The following is a 13,652-nucleotide window of genomic DNA, read 5'->3' as shown; positions in this document are numbered from 1 at the left end:
AGATATCTGATATCCTTATTAGGCTGCAAGTTTATCACCACTGTTGATACCTGACCTGCAGTTTTTCTGAAAGAAGTAATTCAAAATTATGTCATGGTTTATAGAAAAATGAACATTTAAAGTGACGGAAACACTCAGAGAGAAGGACTGAGTCTGTCAATGCTCAGTGCTGCATTTTTTTCCTCTACGTTTTGCATAAAAAGTCTTAAGACAATGTCGGTTATTTTAGTTTTTCACTGAATTAACTAACTGATAATCCAAAATGTCTTCTTTTTAAACTACCATAAAATATTACCTGACAACTTGTGATGTTTTTATTTTTTATTTGTTTTTGTCAAAAATGTTGAAATGATTTTTGTTGTTTCTTGCTGTCAGATAATGTTCCACTTTGGACACAGATTAGTAATTGGAGTAACAGTCAGTTTTTTATTTTCTTAACCTTTTCACAGCTTTCTGTAGGGCTGACATGCTGCTTTCCATTTCATTCCCTTTATCCATTCTGCTCTTCAACACCTCCAGTATTTGGACCTTCTCTGTGTCCCCGTTCTCCTTCATCTTCTCAATCAGGAAGTTCAAATGGGCAGAAGTAGAAAGTGAATTCACCTTCAGGGCGATCTGCTCCAGTCTGATCACATGTTGGTAGGCCTCATCCAGCAGCTGGGACTTCTCTGTTGTCAGCTGTTTGGCTTCCAATTCAAGGTTTTCCAGAAGACTCGACTTGTTCTCATGTTCTGCTCTACTCTTTTCATATTTCTGCTTCACATCTTCCATGGTCTTCTGAACTTTTCTTGTCTTTGTCACATATTTCCAGTTTTCTTTCACGTGATCTGATGCAGGACACTTCTTGGTACAAACAGTGCAGCGACCTCGCTTCATAACCTCACAGTGTGAAGGTTTCCAGGCCATCGTACATCCAGGATAGTGACAGTTCTCCTCACAGATAGGACAGGTGACAGCTGCTTCAAAGAACACCAGCCCCCACATCCCACCTTTAATATCCTCTGTGTCTTTGTAAACCTCATCAACTTCTACAGTGAGCTTCTCGCTCTTCTTCATCTCTTCCTCATGTTTACTCAGAGCTTCTTGAATCTGTTTGATTTCTGTCTGTTTCAGTTCGATCAGTTTGATTCTCTCCTGCAGGTTTTGGGTGCAAGCTTTCAGTCTGATGCGTTTCTTCAGAACTTCCACAGTTGTTATCAGTGGCTGAGAGTTGGAGTTTTCCAAGAAATCTGTCAAACAACCCATGTGTTCATTTGAAAAGTCCCAGGAATATTTTGAACCAATCTTATTTATTTCTGTTGAGCCTCTCTGTGTCTTCTGTTGGTTATCAAACAAGAAGTAAACTGGCTGATTCTTCTCATCTTTGGCACATTGAATTCCTGCAGCTTCAAGAGCCTGAAGAACATTTATTGGTGGATTTCCATTTGAATGTGTGATCAGAGCTACAATGTTCTTCTCCAGGTCTTTTCCAAACAGAGACATCACTGAATCAAAGATGTACTTCAGTCGTTCATTCACTCGATTCATACTGGCCTTCATCACCAGACCCACTGCATGGATCTCATGAACTCCTTCCTCTGATCGGAACAAGTCAAACAATCTTTGACTGACGAGAACATCTTCCTGAGAGCCTCTGGTGCTTCCAAATCCAGGAGTGTCGATGATGGTCAGAGAGTAGGGCAGAGTTTGACCTTCAAACCCAAAGATGTGGTACACGATCACATCTGAGGTCTGACTTTCTGTCTGACTTCTCTCCTTTTCCATCACAACCTGAAACCAGACTTCATCCTCAAACTTCACCCCCATGGTGTGGTTAAACAGAGCATTGATCAGAGTAGATTTTCCTGTTCCTGTTTCACCAACAAGTAAGATGGTTTTATTGATCTTGGTCTCATCTTTCTCTCCAACAGTCACTCTGCTCAGAGTTCCAAACATCTTTTCCTTTGTTCTCAGCTGGTAGACAGCAGGAGGTCCTGGACTGATCTCAAAACTTTCTGAGATTAAATCGTCATGTTTTGCTGAGATACTTTCCATCCTGCAAAAGAAGTACAAACTTTACTCAAAAAATTAAAAAGTGTATATTTGCACACAGATAATTATTGAAGAACTTTGGGTCTATTCTACATAAAAGTTGACATGAAAGCAAACCCTTATTTTTCCTTATGTGAGTCTTTTCAATAGGTTGAGATAGGAAATATCTCATCAGAGTTTGCTTTTCTCATGTTTCTCCCATTTTAAAGAAGAGATTGTTCTTCCCACTGTTACCAAATGCTGCTCATGGAGAAATTTGTTTTTCTGTAATAATGTAAAGTTCTGTTTTTATTATGAAATGTGAGATGAAGTGTTGTATGCTGCTCTACGATTGAAACTTCATTGGACTGAAATTATTGAGAGTTGTAGAGTCTGTCTCTGTCAGTCCTTGCACTGAGCCAACAATCAACTATCATGAACATCTAGCATTTTCAAACATGTCTTGTTTTTTTGTTATGTAAAATAAGTAATTTCATGGGCTATCTAGTAAGGGTTTATCAATATGTATCTTGGTTTTAGGGTCACAGTTTTGGTACTAAGGTTGTTTTGTTTGTTTTTAAACAGACAATAATACTCTGTTAAGGAAAGACAGAAAACCAAACCCTTAGTAGTGGAGAGGCTGTAAAGTAGCAGGTCATGTTCAACAAGGATTTATGAAATGGTGGCTTCATTATATAAAAAAAAATTAAGTTATATTCTGCTGTCTTATTTATCTAATTTGTACTGTAAACAATTTGTCAAACTCCCAAATTAAAATGTTTCTTTTTTTGTGTCTAAGAAAAAAAACTCAGTTAAAAACATCATTCAAATCAAAAGGAAAATGTTTGTTTCATTTTACATATATTTGTTGCCAAATAAAAGGTAATACAGAACTTTATAATAATTTCCAATTTGAAAATTGAAAAATAAGAATGTTAAGCAAGCAAATCTCAGCTAGCTGAGTACTGGGGTGTTGTTTATACATGGAGCTTATTATTAAGCTTGTTATTTACCAGCATTTGTTAGACACCAGAGGGTGTTTCAGATCAGACAAATTTTGTACCCTTGTGGCTTTTCATACCTAAGGCAATTAATGACCTTCATGTGTTACACATACACCTCTCATTGCTCCCCACTGCTGCTGTCTGTAATCACTGGGACTGGTAAGCTGGAGCTACCCAGTTGTAACAACTGGGCAGGAGGGAGATTGGCATCCTTGTTGTCGTCCCCTTTCATCCCTCAAAGAGATTTAAATTCTTGTCCATCTCATCCTCCTTTCTGCGGCCGTCCTCATCTTCAGAATCAAGAAGCAGGCCAAACAGCGGGGGAAATTCCTAAATGGGCTTCTCTAATTCCACTATATCCTCCAAGCACACCCTGTATCACCACCAGACTTACCACCAGGTTTCACCCCTGCCTTGGAAAGACATGGATCGGATTTTGGTGTCGCAGAAACCCACAAGCATCTTTTCAAATTCTGCAGTGCCATAGTGTGGGATTGGTTACATGAGCCAGAGTCAGTCAGCACCTCTTGTGTGTGCTTCACACCCATGCGTATGATGCAGAGAGGATGGGGATCCTTCCTTGACCTGGTGAGTTTGCAGAAGGCTGGACAAGGATGGCATTCAACATCCTTAGTCTTGCTGCCACCCATCTTCCCCTGAGGTACCCAGCAGTATCTCAGGGGAGATACTGCTTGTTAGCTACCACACAGTTAACCAGCTAGCACACAGCCTTGACAGCTAGTGGCAGCAAAGATGGTCCAAATATTAAAAAGGAAGTCCACCACAGCAAAGACCCCACCACTTTAAAAAAAATCTTTGTTAAATTAAGTTCGACAGGTTCAAAAACCTGAAAAACCCACGTTCAGGACTAACCTTGACAGCTGAGTTGACAAACAGTTAAATGAGTAATCCAGGCTATCTGAGGAGCTATTCTGATCTTCACGTGGAAGAAAGCAAGAATGCCAAGTGTTGGTCAGGGGTGCTTATAAAGCGGGTATGGCACCCCTGTGTATTGGTCTGTCAGTGGTATATATGGTGGTGGTAATAGAGCTTCCATGATTAGTCACGCCTGAAGGCACTTCCCATTAGAGATACCGAGCAAGATTTGAAAAAGAACAATACACATCAGGCTAAGTAATTTAATAATTTACATTTTTTATTAGGAGAAACTACTGTGTGGGGCAAAGGATTTTTAAAATTTTATTTTTGCTGGGGCTGTGCCTGACCTGACCTTATGGATTGGCCGTGCCTGTCTGTAGACATGCTTATTGTACTTTTAAATCAGCCTTTATGGGTGCCAGTATGTTTTAAAATCAACAAGTTAGGTCTTCCAATTGGACCTTATTATTTATACATGACAAAAAGATGGCAGCAGTAAAATTCCTTGTGTGGTTTCTGTGTCGTAGACTTTTGTTGAGGCAAAATAACAACCAAAAAGTTTTGCTGAGGCTGGGTCTGAATTGGTTTTGGTTGGTTCATATGTTTTAACTTCTAGCACAGATATAGGAGGTTGGAGGGGTAGGAAGTAATAAAACTGATTGTGTATCTCTATGTGCTTGTGCAATAGACCTTTTGACAGTACAAATAAATAAATTTGAGTAAACATCTGTATCTACATACCTGTGCTGGAGTGCTGCTCTAGTTCCCTCATTCATTTGGCTGTAAATCTCTTTTAGCACCTGTAATTTTCCCAGGTCTTTTTTGTCCTTCATCTTCTTCATCAGGAAGTCCAAGTGGACATAAGCAGACACCGAATCTTCATTCTGAGTGATCTGTTCCAGTTTGATAAAATGTTTGTAGACAAAATCCACCAACTGGGACTTCTCTGCTGTCAGTTGTTTCACTTGGTTTTCAAGAGTTTGGGAAAGATTCATTTTTCTTGTCTGATTCTGTTTGTATTTTTGTTTTATATAGTTTCCGTTTGTCTGAACATTTTTTGTCTTAAGTACAAATTTCCAGTTTTTCTTCACATGATCAGATGCAGGACACTTCCTGGTACATGAAGTACACTTTCCTTCCCTCATGACCTCACACTGTTGTGGTGTTAAGGCCTTTGTGCATCCAGGATAGTGACAGTTCTCCTGACAGATAGTACAGCAGACAGCTTCTTCAAAACCCAGTTTGCACATCGGATTTGCTATACCCTCTACTTCTTTGTAGACCTCAAGAATATCTATAATGAACTTCTGATCTTTTTTTATCTGCGATTCATATTTACACAGAGCTTCTTTAGCCTCGTTTATATCTCTCTGTTTTAATTCGGTGAACCTGATTCTGTCCTTCAGGTTTTGGATGCAGGCCGTCAGTCTGATTGGTTCTCTCTGTTCTTCCAACATGGCCTCCAGCTGCAGAGGAGAAGATTTATCTAGATGGGCTATGAACTGTTTCATTCCTCTTTGTGTTACTCTCCAGCCATTTTCTATAAATGTTTCTGTTTCTTCTGTTCGGTCTTCATCCTGACAGTTATCAAACAGGAAGTGAACGGGCTGATTCTTCTCATTTTTGGCACATTTAATGTTTGAAGATTCAAGAGCCTGAAGAACATTTTTAGGTGGTCTTCCATTGGAGTGTGTGATCAGAGCAACAATGTTTTTCTCCAGGTTTTTACCAAACAGAGACATCAGTGAGTCAAAGATATACTTCAGACGGTCACTCGGTTGATTCTCACTCTCCTTCATCACCAGACCCACTGCATGGAGCTCATGAACTCCTTCCTCTGATTGAAACAACTCTAATAATTGTTGGTTGGTCTTGACATCATGCTCCATCCCTCTGATGTCTCCAAATCCAGGAGTGTCGATGATGGTCAGAGAGTAGGGCAGAGTTTCATCTTCAGATTCAAATATCTGGTACACGATCACATCTGAGGTCTGACCTTCCTCCTCCTCCACAACCTGAAACCAGACTTCATCCTTAAACTCCACTCCCACGGTGTGGTTGAACAGAGCGTTGATTAAAGTAGATTTTCCTGCTCCTGTTTCACCAACAAGTAAGATGGTTTTATTTCCCTTGTACTCATCTTTCTCACCAACAATCACTCTGCTCAGAGATCGAAACTTTTCTTTCTCTATTCTCCGCTTATAGACAGCAGGAGGTCCTGAACTGATCTGAGAGCTTTTTGATATGATGTCTTCAAAATTTGATGTGTTTTTATTCCTGTGAAACCAAGAAAATGCACATTATAGGGTTATTTATGTATGACATGGACTCATAGGTTCAGTAAATCCATCAGCATTTAAAGGACGGGGTTCTGGAGAAATGACCTCATAAAGTTTCAGTGGCTGAGATGTGAGAACCCAGAGAGGCTTAGACTCAGTAAACACAAGAACCATGGGTCGAGTACAAACTTCAATTAACTGAAGTAAAAGCCTGACGTGAATAAACTTATACTCACTGTGCTGCCATAGTGGTGGCTGAAGCAGAAATCTGAGATGAGATGGTTTCTGTATGAAACAGCAGAACACATTTCTCAATTACAAGGGACTTTCATAAATAATGATTCTGCAATGATGTTAATCCTGAAACAAACAGTTAATGATTTACACATATGGTGCCTTTATAACCTCTCCAGGTTCAGCACAGAGCTTTAAAGTTTTTCATTTGCCCATTCACACATACAGTGCTTTGTCCATATGTAAGCATATCAGTGCTGTGTGAGGGGAGGGGGGGTCAGGGGGTCAAATATGATCAGAAGAAGACTGTCAGTAATCCAAATAGCTCATTAGCATATCCTCACAGTGTTCTAAACATATCGGGCTAAATTCTTTAAACACAAGTGCATGCAAAAACCATGGGGGAGGGCCTGGCCTGGGCTTAGATGGTGCAGTCCCCCCTTTGCTCCTGCCCTGGTGCCTTAGCTGGTTTGGCGGGGACCAGGGTTGTGGGGGCGGCCAGGGTCTCTGATAGCGTCGGGGGGGTTGCCGGTGTTCCTGGGATCTGTTGGAGCCATTCTTCCAGTTTGGGGGTCACAGCACCGAGTGCTCCGATAACCATTGGTACCACTGAGGCCTTGACTCTCCACAGCTTCTCTGTTTTCTTTTTTCAGCCTTTGGTGTTTCTCCACCTTCTTGAGCTCCTTCCTGATGCTACAGTCTCTTGGGACTGCTACATCTATCACCACTGCTTTTTTCTGGATCTCATCTTATCTTATTGCAATGCACACATTATGGGTGACATACCAGAGCTCAAAAGAGGACAAATTGTTGGTGCACGTCTTGCTGGCCCATCTGTGACCAAGACAGCAAGTCTTTATGATGTATCAAGAGCCACGGTGTCCAGGGTAATGTCATCTTACCACCAAGAAGGACGAACCACATCCAACAGGATTAACTATGGACGCAAGATGAAGCTGTCTGAAAGGGATATTCGGGTGCTAACCCGGATTGTATCCAAAAGACATAAAACCGCGGCTGTCCAAATCACGGCAGAATTAAATGTGCACCTCAACTCTCCTGTTTCCACCAGAACTGTCTGTCGGGAGCTCCACAGGATCAATATACACGGCCGGGCTGATTATAGCCAAACCTTTGGTCACTCGTGCCAATGCCAAACGTCGGATTCAGTGGTACAAGGAGCGCAAATCTTGGACTGTGGACAATGTGAAACATGTATTGTTCTCTGATGAGTCCACCTTTACTGATTTCCCCACATCCGGGAGAGTTACGGTGTGGAGAAGCCCCAAAGAAGCATACCACCCAGACTGTCACATGCCCAGAGTGAAGCATGGGGTCGGATCAGTGATGGTTTGGGCTGCCATATCATGGAATTCCCTTGGCCCAATACTTGTGCTAGATGAGCGCGTCACTGCCAAGGACTCCCGAACCATTCTGGAGGACCATGTGCATCCAATGGTTCAAACATTGTATCCTGAAGGCGGTGCCGTGTGTCAGGATGACAATGCACCAATACACACAGCAAGACTGGTGAAAGATTGGTTTGATGAACAATGAAAGTGAAATAGAACATCTCCCATGGCCTGCACAGTCACCAGATCTAAATATTATTGAGCCACTTTGTGTCATAAGGAGGGGAGACAGAGGCGAACCCAGAACACTCATTTTTTTCAAAAAGGAAAACTAATTTATTAAAGTAAAACACTAACAAAGACAAAAGGCTGACGTGGCAGCAAAGAACAATAAACACAAAATCTAAAAGGCAAGGCAAAGCAAAAGCAAGGCATGGAACGAGAGGAAGACAACGAGCATGGCATGAATAAGAGGAATGACCCAGTGAGGAGTGATAAAAAGTGACCGGTTTTTAAAGACTGAGGATGATTAGGTGAATGGGCACAGGTGAGTGATAATGATTACGGACAAGTGGAGATGGGCGTGGCAGATGTGACTGGAAAAGTACTGGGGAGGTGAAAAGTGACAAGACATGAAATCCAAAAGACAACTATGGGCAACTGTATTGTCCACGAGGAAAATACAAGGGGGGGCATTTTAAGATTTTCTCACTCTGGAACCCTGTTTAAAAAATTTTGTGTAAAACACTGTTTCTGTGTCAATGCAAGGCTGAAATGATAAAATCCTTTTTTAGTTTCACAAATATTGTTCCAGTGTGGACAGGGCCTGAGTCTCCTGTTAGGCCTGTAAGGTGGAGCATCAGACCTTCTGATGCTGGTTTCATGCAGCTCTGGGATGCTGAGATGTCAGGGTACAGACAGGAAGCTGAGCTTAAAGGTTTGCTTTTTAATCAAGAAAAGGATGAAACCTGTGGTCACATGACTTCCCAGAAACTCTCCCCTCCTTCCTTTGTCTCATAATAATCTCACTGAACAATGATGAGATAATAGAAAATGAAACCAGCCAAAATAAAAATGTTGTCATTCCTGCATCTCCTGTTTAGCAGCTGATTTACTGCAGAGCCGCCCACATTTTACCTGCAGACTCGTCACACAAGCACCTGGTTTGGATCTCAGATTATTAACTCTAACAGAATAAGTTTACATTAAGATACATCAGAAATGTCCTGTTAGTGTCAGATAACAGCAGGAATTGTAGCATTTTTCTCATTTCTTTTACTGTCTTATTACAGTTTTCCCACAGAATCTAACACTGATTACCAACAATTATCTAATGTTGAACCACGTTGCTTCAAGAGATGGAAGAAATGTGATTCTATGAACACTGAGGTGTGTCTGAAGTTTTACTGCAGGATTCATAGATGGAGTGACTTTAAACCGCTAAAGACACAGAACCAAGACAAACAAAAAACTTCAGATTTCAGGGTGTCACAGCATTTTTCCAAACCAATAAAAACTGTTGGATTGATATGAATGGGAAACTGCTCTAATTCAAAAAGCTCATTTAGAGATAAAACTTTTTGATAATTTTCCTGTTTGTTTAGAGGTTCTGCTGCTCTGGAGCTCCAGGTGTGTGTTAACACAACGCCAAGATAGAAAGACATCAGCAATGACCTCCGAGAAGCAGCTGCTGCTGTCCATCAATCTGTGAAGGGTCAAAGGTCATTTGGAGTCCATCGTTCTACAGAAAGAAAGATTATTCACAAGAGGAAACATTTAAGGCAGATTCACCCTGAAGGGCAGACCGTGCAGTGCTCAGAGAAATGAGCTCCATTTCAGACTCTACAGGCCTCAGTTAGCAGGTCAAAGGTTAAAGCCTCTTCTCTCTAAAAACAACATGGCAGCTCGACTCAGGTTCATCTGAAGGAACCAGAAGACTTCTGGAGCAGAACCAGACCAAAGGACAGATGTTTACCCAGAATGCACAGAGTCCAGAGCCTCAGCCTGACTGAGATGCTGTGGTGGAACCTTCAGACATGTTGTTATCAGACAGACAGGAAGTGTGTGCTGGCGCAGATGTTTGTCTTCATAATTTTACAGACGGTGAGACATAAAACCACCAATGACAAAGTGAGAAAAGGAACAGAAAGTTTCAGTTCTTTGGGTGTCAAAGAAGCTTTTAAAGCCAGAATTTAATCTGAAATTTACAAAAAGCATCCTGCAGCTGCAGTCAGAAATCATCCTGGACATGAATTCAAATTCAATTTAAAAATAATTTATTAATCCCAAAGGAAAATTAAATGTTGTTGTAGCTCATTATCCTGGTTTTGTTAAAGAGTTCTTATAAATGCTGATGGCTGTGGGCAGGAAGGAGCTCTTGTAGCAGTCTGTCCTAATGTTCCTCAAGGTGAGCCTCCCCGGCCTTCTGCAGAGCCATGATGGCCGAGCTCTAGAAGCGCAGGTCGGTCTTGAAGTCCTGGGCGATCTCCTGGACCAGGTGCTAGAAGGGCAGCTTCCAGAGGAGCAGCTCAGTTGACTTCTGGTAGTGGTGGATCTCCCTGAGAGCCACGGTACAGGGCCTGTGGCAGTGAGGCTTCTTCACTCTGCCGGTGGCCGGGCAGCTTTGGTGGTGAGCTTCTTCCTGGGAGCTTTACCTGCGGTAGATTTATGGGCGGTCTGCTTGGTTTTGGCCATGACTGGACTTAAAGGGTCCTTCACTTGTTTAACACTTGTTGTTATGGTTACACATCATAACAAAATGTCCCAAAGGAAAAAGGCTTCAGTAAAAATCCTTCCAGCTGCACAGCATCTGATACCATAGGAAGTAATCATCAAAAAAAGTGATTCACATCAAGAAAAAAATAAAGGTTTTCAAAAGCAATATCTCGGAATGAGTGCAACAGAGCTACTCCAACAAGCAGCCACCTTTAGCGGCACAATTCTAAAAGCATGAAGAAAATTTATGAAGCATGAAGGTCAGATTAATAATTTTATTTCTTTTAAAAATTTATTTAAACTGTTCTTTTTCCTGGGTGGAATTATTCAACAAAAAAGAGGTTTTAATTTATTGACATTAATAATATAATTCAAATATATCCATCCAGTCACCTGAATCTGGTACGAAGTAGTGCTGAAGGTTGTAGAAGGTCTTAATTTGAAAAAGGCCTATTAACTTCCTGTTAGTGATCATGATTGACCGCAGCTAGATTCTCTGGGATTTGTTTGACTGCATTTATTGGACTGATCAGTCTAATGAAACAATTCAACATTAACTCTTGGTCAGAAGTTTTCCTGACATGGAGGTTATTTATTTTTTGTTTTTCAGATGTCATTAGTTCAATAATTTGTTGACGATCCCTCAGTGACCCATCATGTTTAGGAGGAGGGCTGTTTGTTTGTTTTTATCCACATAGGAAATATGAAAAAGTTTAGAAGACTTGTATTAAAACACACTGGGGTGATTGTTCACTATCTAATTTCTTTTTGTTTAAATTATTTTAAAGCAGTTTTTACATGTTTTAATTAAAAAGTCTTTGATCGTCTCATTTATGAGGAGTCCTGATCTGCTCTGAGGCTCCAAAATTAAACCAATCAGCTCATTTATATTAAATTTATTCCAGCTGTATTTCATTTAAATGTTTTTGTTGACTCCACAGCAGATGTTTGCTGTTTATCTAATAGTTTGGATGTCTAAGATGTTATCACCTTTAGAAAAGTTTTTACCTCCAGATTCATAAAGTTTTAGTGTTTTCGAGATCTGTTCCATGTTTCTGTCCTTAAGAACAGGTTAAAACCCTGTAATCTGTAAAAATAATAAATTCATTTATAATACAAATATTTAAAGTGGTAAATTTATACAAATTAATCCTCAATAAATCAATTTAATTTAGAAGAAAAGTTCCTAAATGAAAGTTAAATTTCACAAACCTAAAACCAGATCTAGTTTTATGAGAAGTGATCATCTGGAGGCTTTTCCTGGAGATCTGTGTTCTTTTAATCATTCCTCACTCATCAGTAAAGATATTTCTTCTGTTTTAAATCCTCTCCTGCTGCAGACATTTGAAGTGATCTTACCTTCTGATGTTGGTGTCAGGAAGCTTTGTGGAGCTGAGGAGGCAGAGAGTCGAATGAAGGCAGACTTTAGAGGTTTTATACTTTATCAGCTGATGGGAGGAACACTGTGGTCACATGATTTCACAGAAACTCACTGTGGTCACATGATTTCACAGAAACTCTCTCCAGAAGCCTCCTCCCTCCTTTTTTCATGTTGGAGTCATTTAACAGAAAGGAAGAGACACACACTATATTACCAAAAGTATTCACTCACACATCCAAATCACTGAATCCAGGTGTTCCAATAACTTCAATGGCAACAGATGTATAAAATCAAGCACCTAGGCATTCAGACTGCTTCTACAACCATATGTGACAGAATGGATCGCTCTCAGGAGCTCGTTGGATTCCAGCGTGGTACCATGACAGGATGCCACCTGTGTAAGTCCAAGTGTGAAATAAATTTCACCTCTACTAAATATTTCACAGTCAGCTGTTAGTGGTTTTATAGCAAAGTGGAAGAGACTGGGAAGGACAGCAACAGCCATGAAGTGATTGGCCATGTAAAACCACAGAGTGGGCTCAGAGGATGGGTTGTTTTTCAGGAGTTCTTAGTTCCAGTGAAAGGAACTCTTTATGCTTCAGCAAACCAAGACATTTTGGACTATTTCATGCTCCCAACTTTGTGAGAACAGTTTGGGGACAGCCCCTTCCTGTTCCAACACCCTTCTTGAATAGAATGGTCTATGTTCCACTATAACTGATTCTACTGACTTTAAACAGTATTTTTACATCATTACACCAGATAATGTGGATGTAAAAATAGCCCTCCCCCTCTAGTCAATCTGATCAGATCAGTTGATAACCCTGTAGCTCCACTATTGTTTTATCAACTTCATCATGAAGCCATGTTTCACACAAGAAGACTGCAGAACTCCTTCACAAGACTTTCTTAGACCGCAGTAACAGATCAGTCTCATCTGTTTTGTTGCTCAGAGATCTTACGTTAGACATCCATACTGTAGGTAACACAACACAATGTCCTCTTCTCCTCCGTTTAAGAAGAGCACCGCCTCTTTTACCTCAGATACACCTCCTGTTGTTGTTGTTGTTGTCATGATGACAACACACTTTTCCATAGTTACCGGCTAAAAGACATCCACTAATGTCCTTAAAAGTGCTTTAAAATCCTGAGGAAAAGCTAGGTGGTGATTCCTCAATGGTCAAATGTAAATCCCAAATATAATAGAGACACATTAGGTTTTAAAATTATAACAAAGTAAAAACCACTGCTGCCTGCTCTGGTGGATGATGCAAAACAATGTTTCTGTCATCAGATAACAGCAGAAGTTTTAAAAAGCTCTAATTCCTCTCGATTTATTTGATTATTATTTGATTACAATCTTCTCTTCATACTGTGAACATAGAAGTAAACAAGGAGGGAGCAGGTTAGACTAGTTTCAGTTTCTCTTTACACTACATGTTTATTTGTATTTTATATTAATATTTAAACAATTTCACTCAGAAGTATCCAAACTTTTCATCGTATTTCATTTAAATGTGAACATTTTCTGTTTTCCTGCCTCATGTTCCTCCTGTAAAGAATTGGATGCAAGGATTGTTTGCATTAAATGGAAGAACTTGTGTAAAGCTGATGGACTCAGAATGAAATAAAACGGTCTAAGATGTCCGACCTCTCCAGTCAGTGAAGCATGATTGTGCAAAGAGTTGATTTAACAGGTAAACTGTGTTTGAATGTCAAAGAACAAAGATCAGCTGAGCATCAACAGAAACAGCAGAGGACAGATCAGGACACAATCAGATTTACAAGAAGTTCCACA

The 13,652-nt window shown here is 40.4% G+C and overlaps 1 protein-coding gene across 1 annotated transcript; it reads right to left on the bottom strand.

Moving 5' to 3' along the window:
• Positions 1–324: 324 nt before the first annotated feature.
• LOC108250313 lies at positions 325–11,892 on the bottom strand. Its single transcript, XM_017440135.3, has 4 exons — positions 11,833–11,892; positions 6,409–6,457; positions 4,635–6,170; positions 325–2,035 (listed from the first exon to the last, which is right to left on the bottom strand). The coding sequence occupies exons 2-4, from the start codon at positions 6,417–6,419 to the stop codon at positions 427–429; spliced, it is 3,156 nt and encodes a 1,051-aa protein (XP_017295624.1). The 5' UTR covers positions 6,420–6,457; positions 11,833–11,892; the 3' UTR covers positions 325–426.
• Positions 11,893–13,652: the final 1,760 nt, after the last annotated feature.

This window comes from Kryptolebias marmoratus, linkage group LG14, assembly GCF_001649575.2.
Source record: "Kryptolebias marmoratus isolate JLee-2015 linkage group LG14, ASM164957v2, whole genome shotgun sequence".
NCBI lineage: Eukaryota > Metazoa > Chordata > Actinopteri > Cyprinodontiformes > Rivulidae > Kryptolebias > Kryptolebias marmoratus.
The sequence above is the reverse complement of the archived record's forward strand: the minus strand, read 5'-3'. Positions and strand labels throughout refer to the sequence as shown.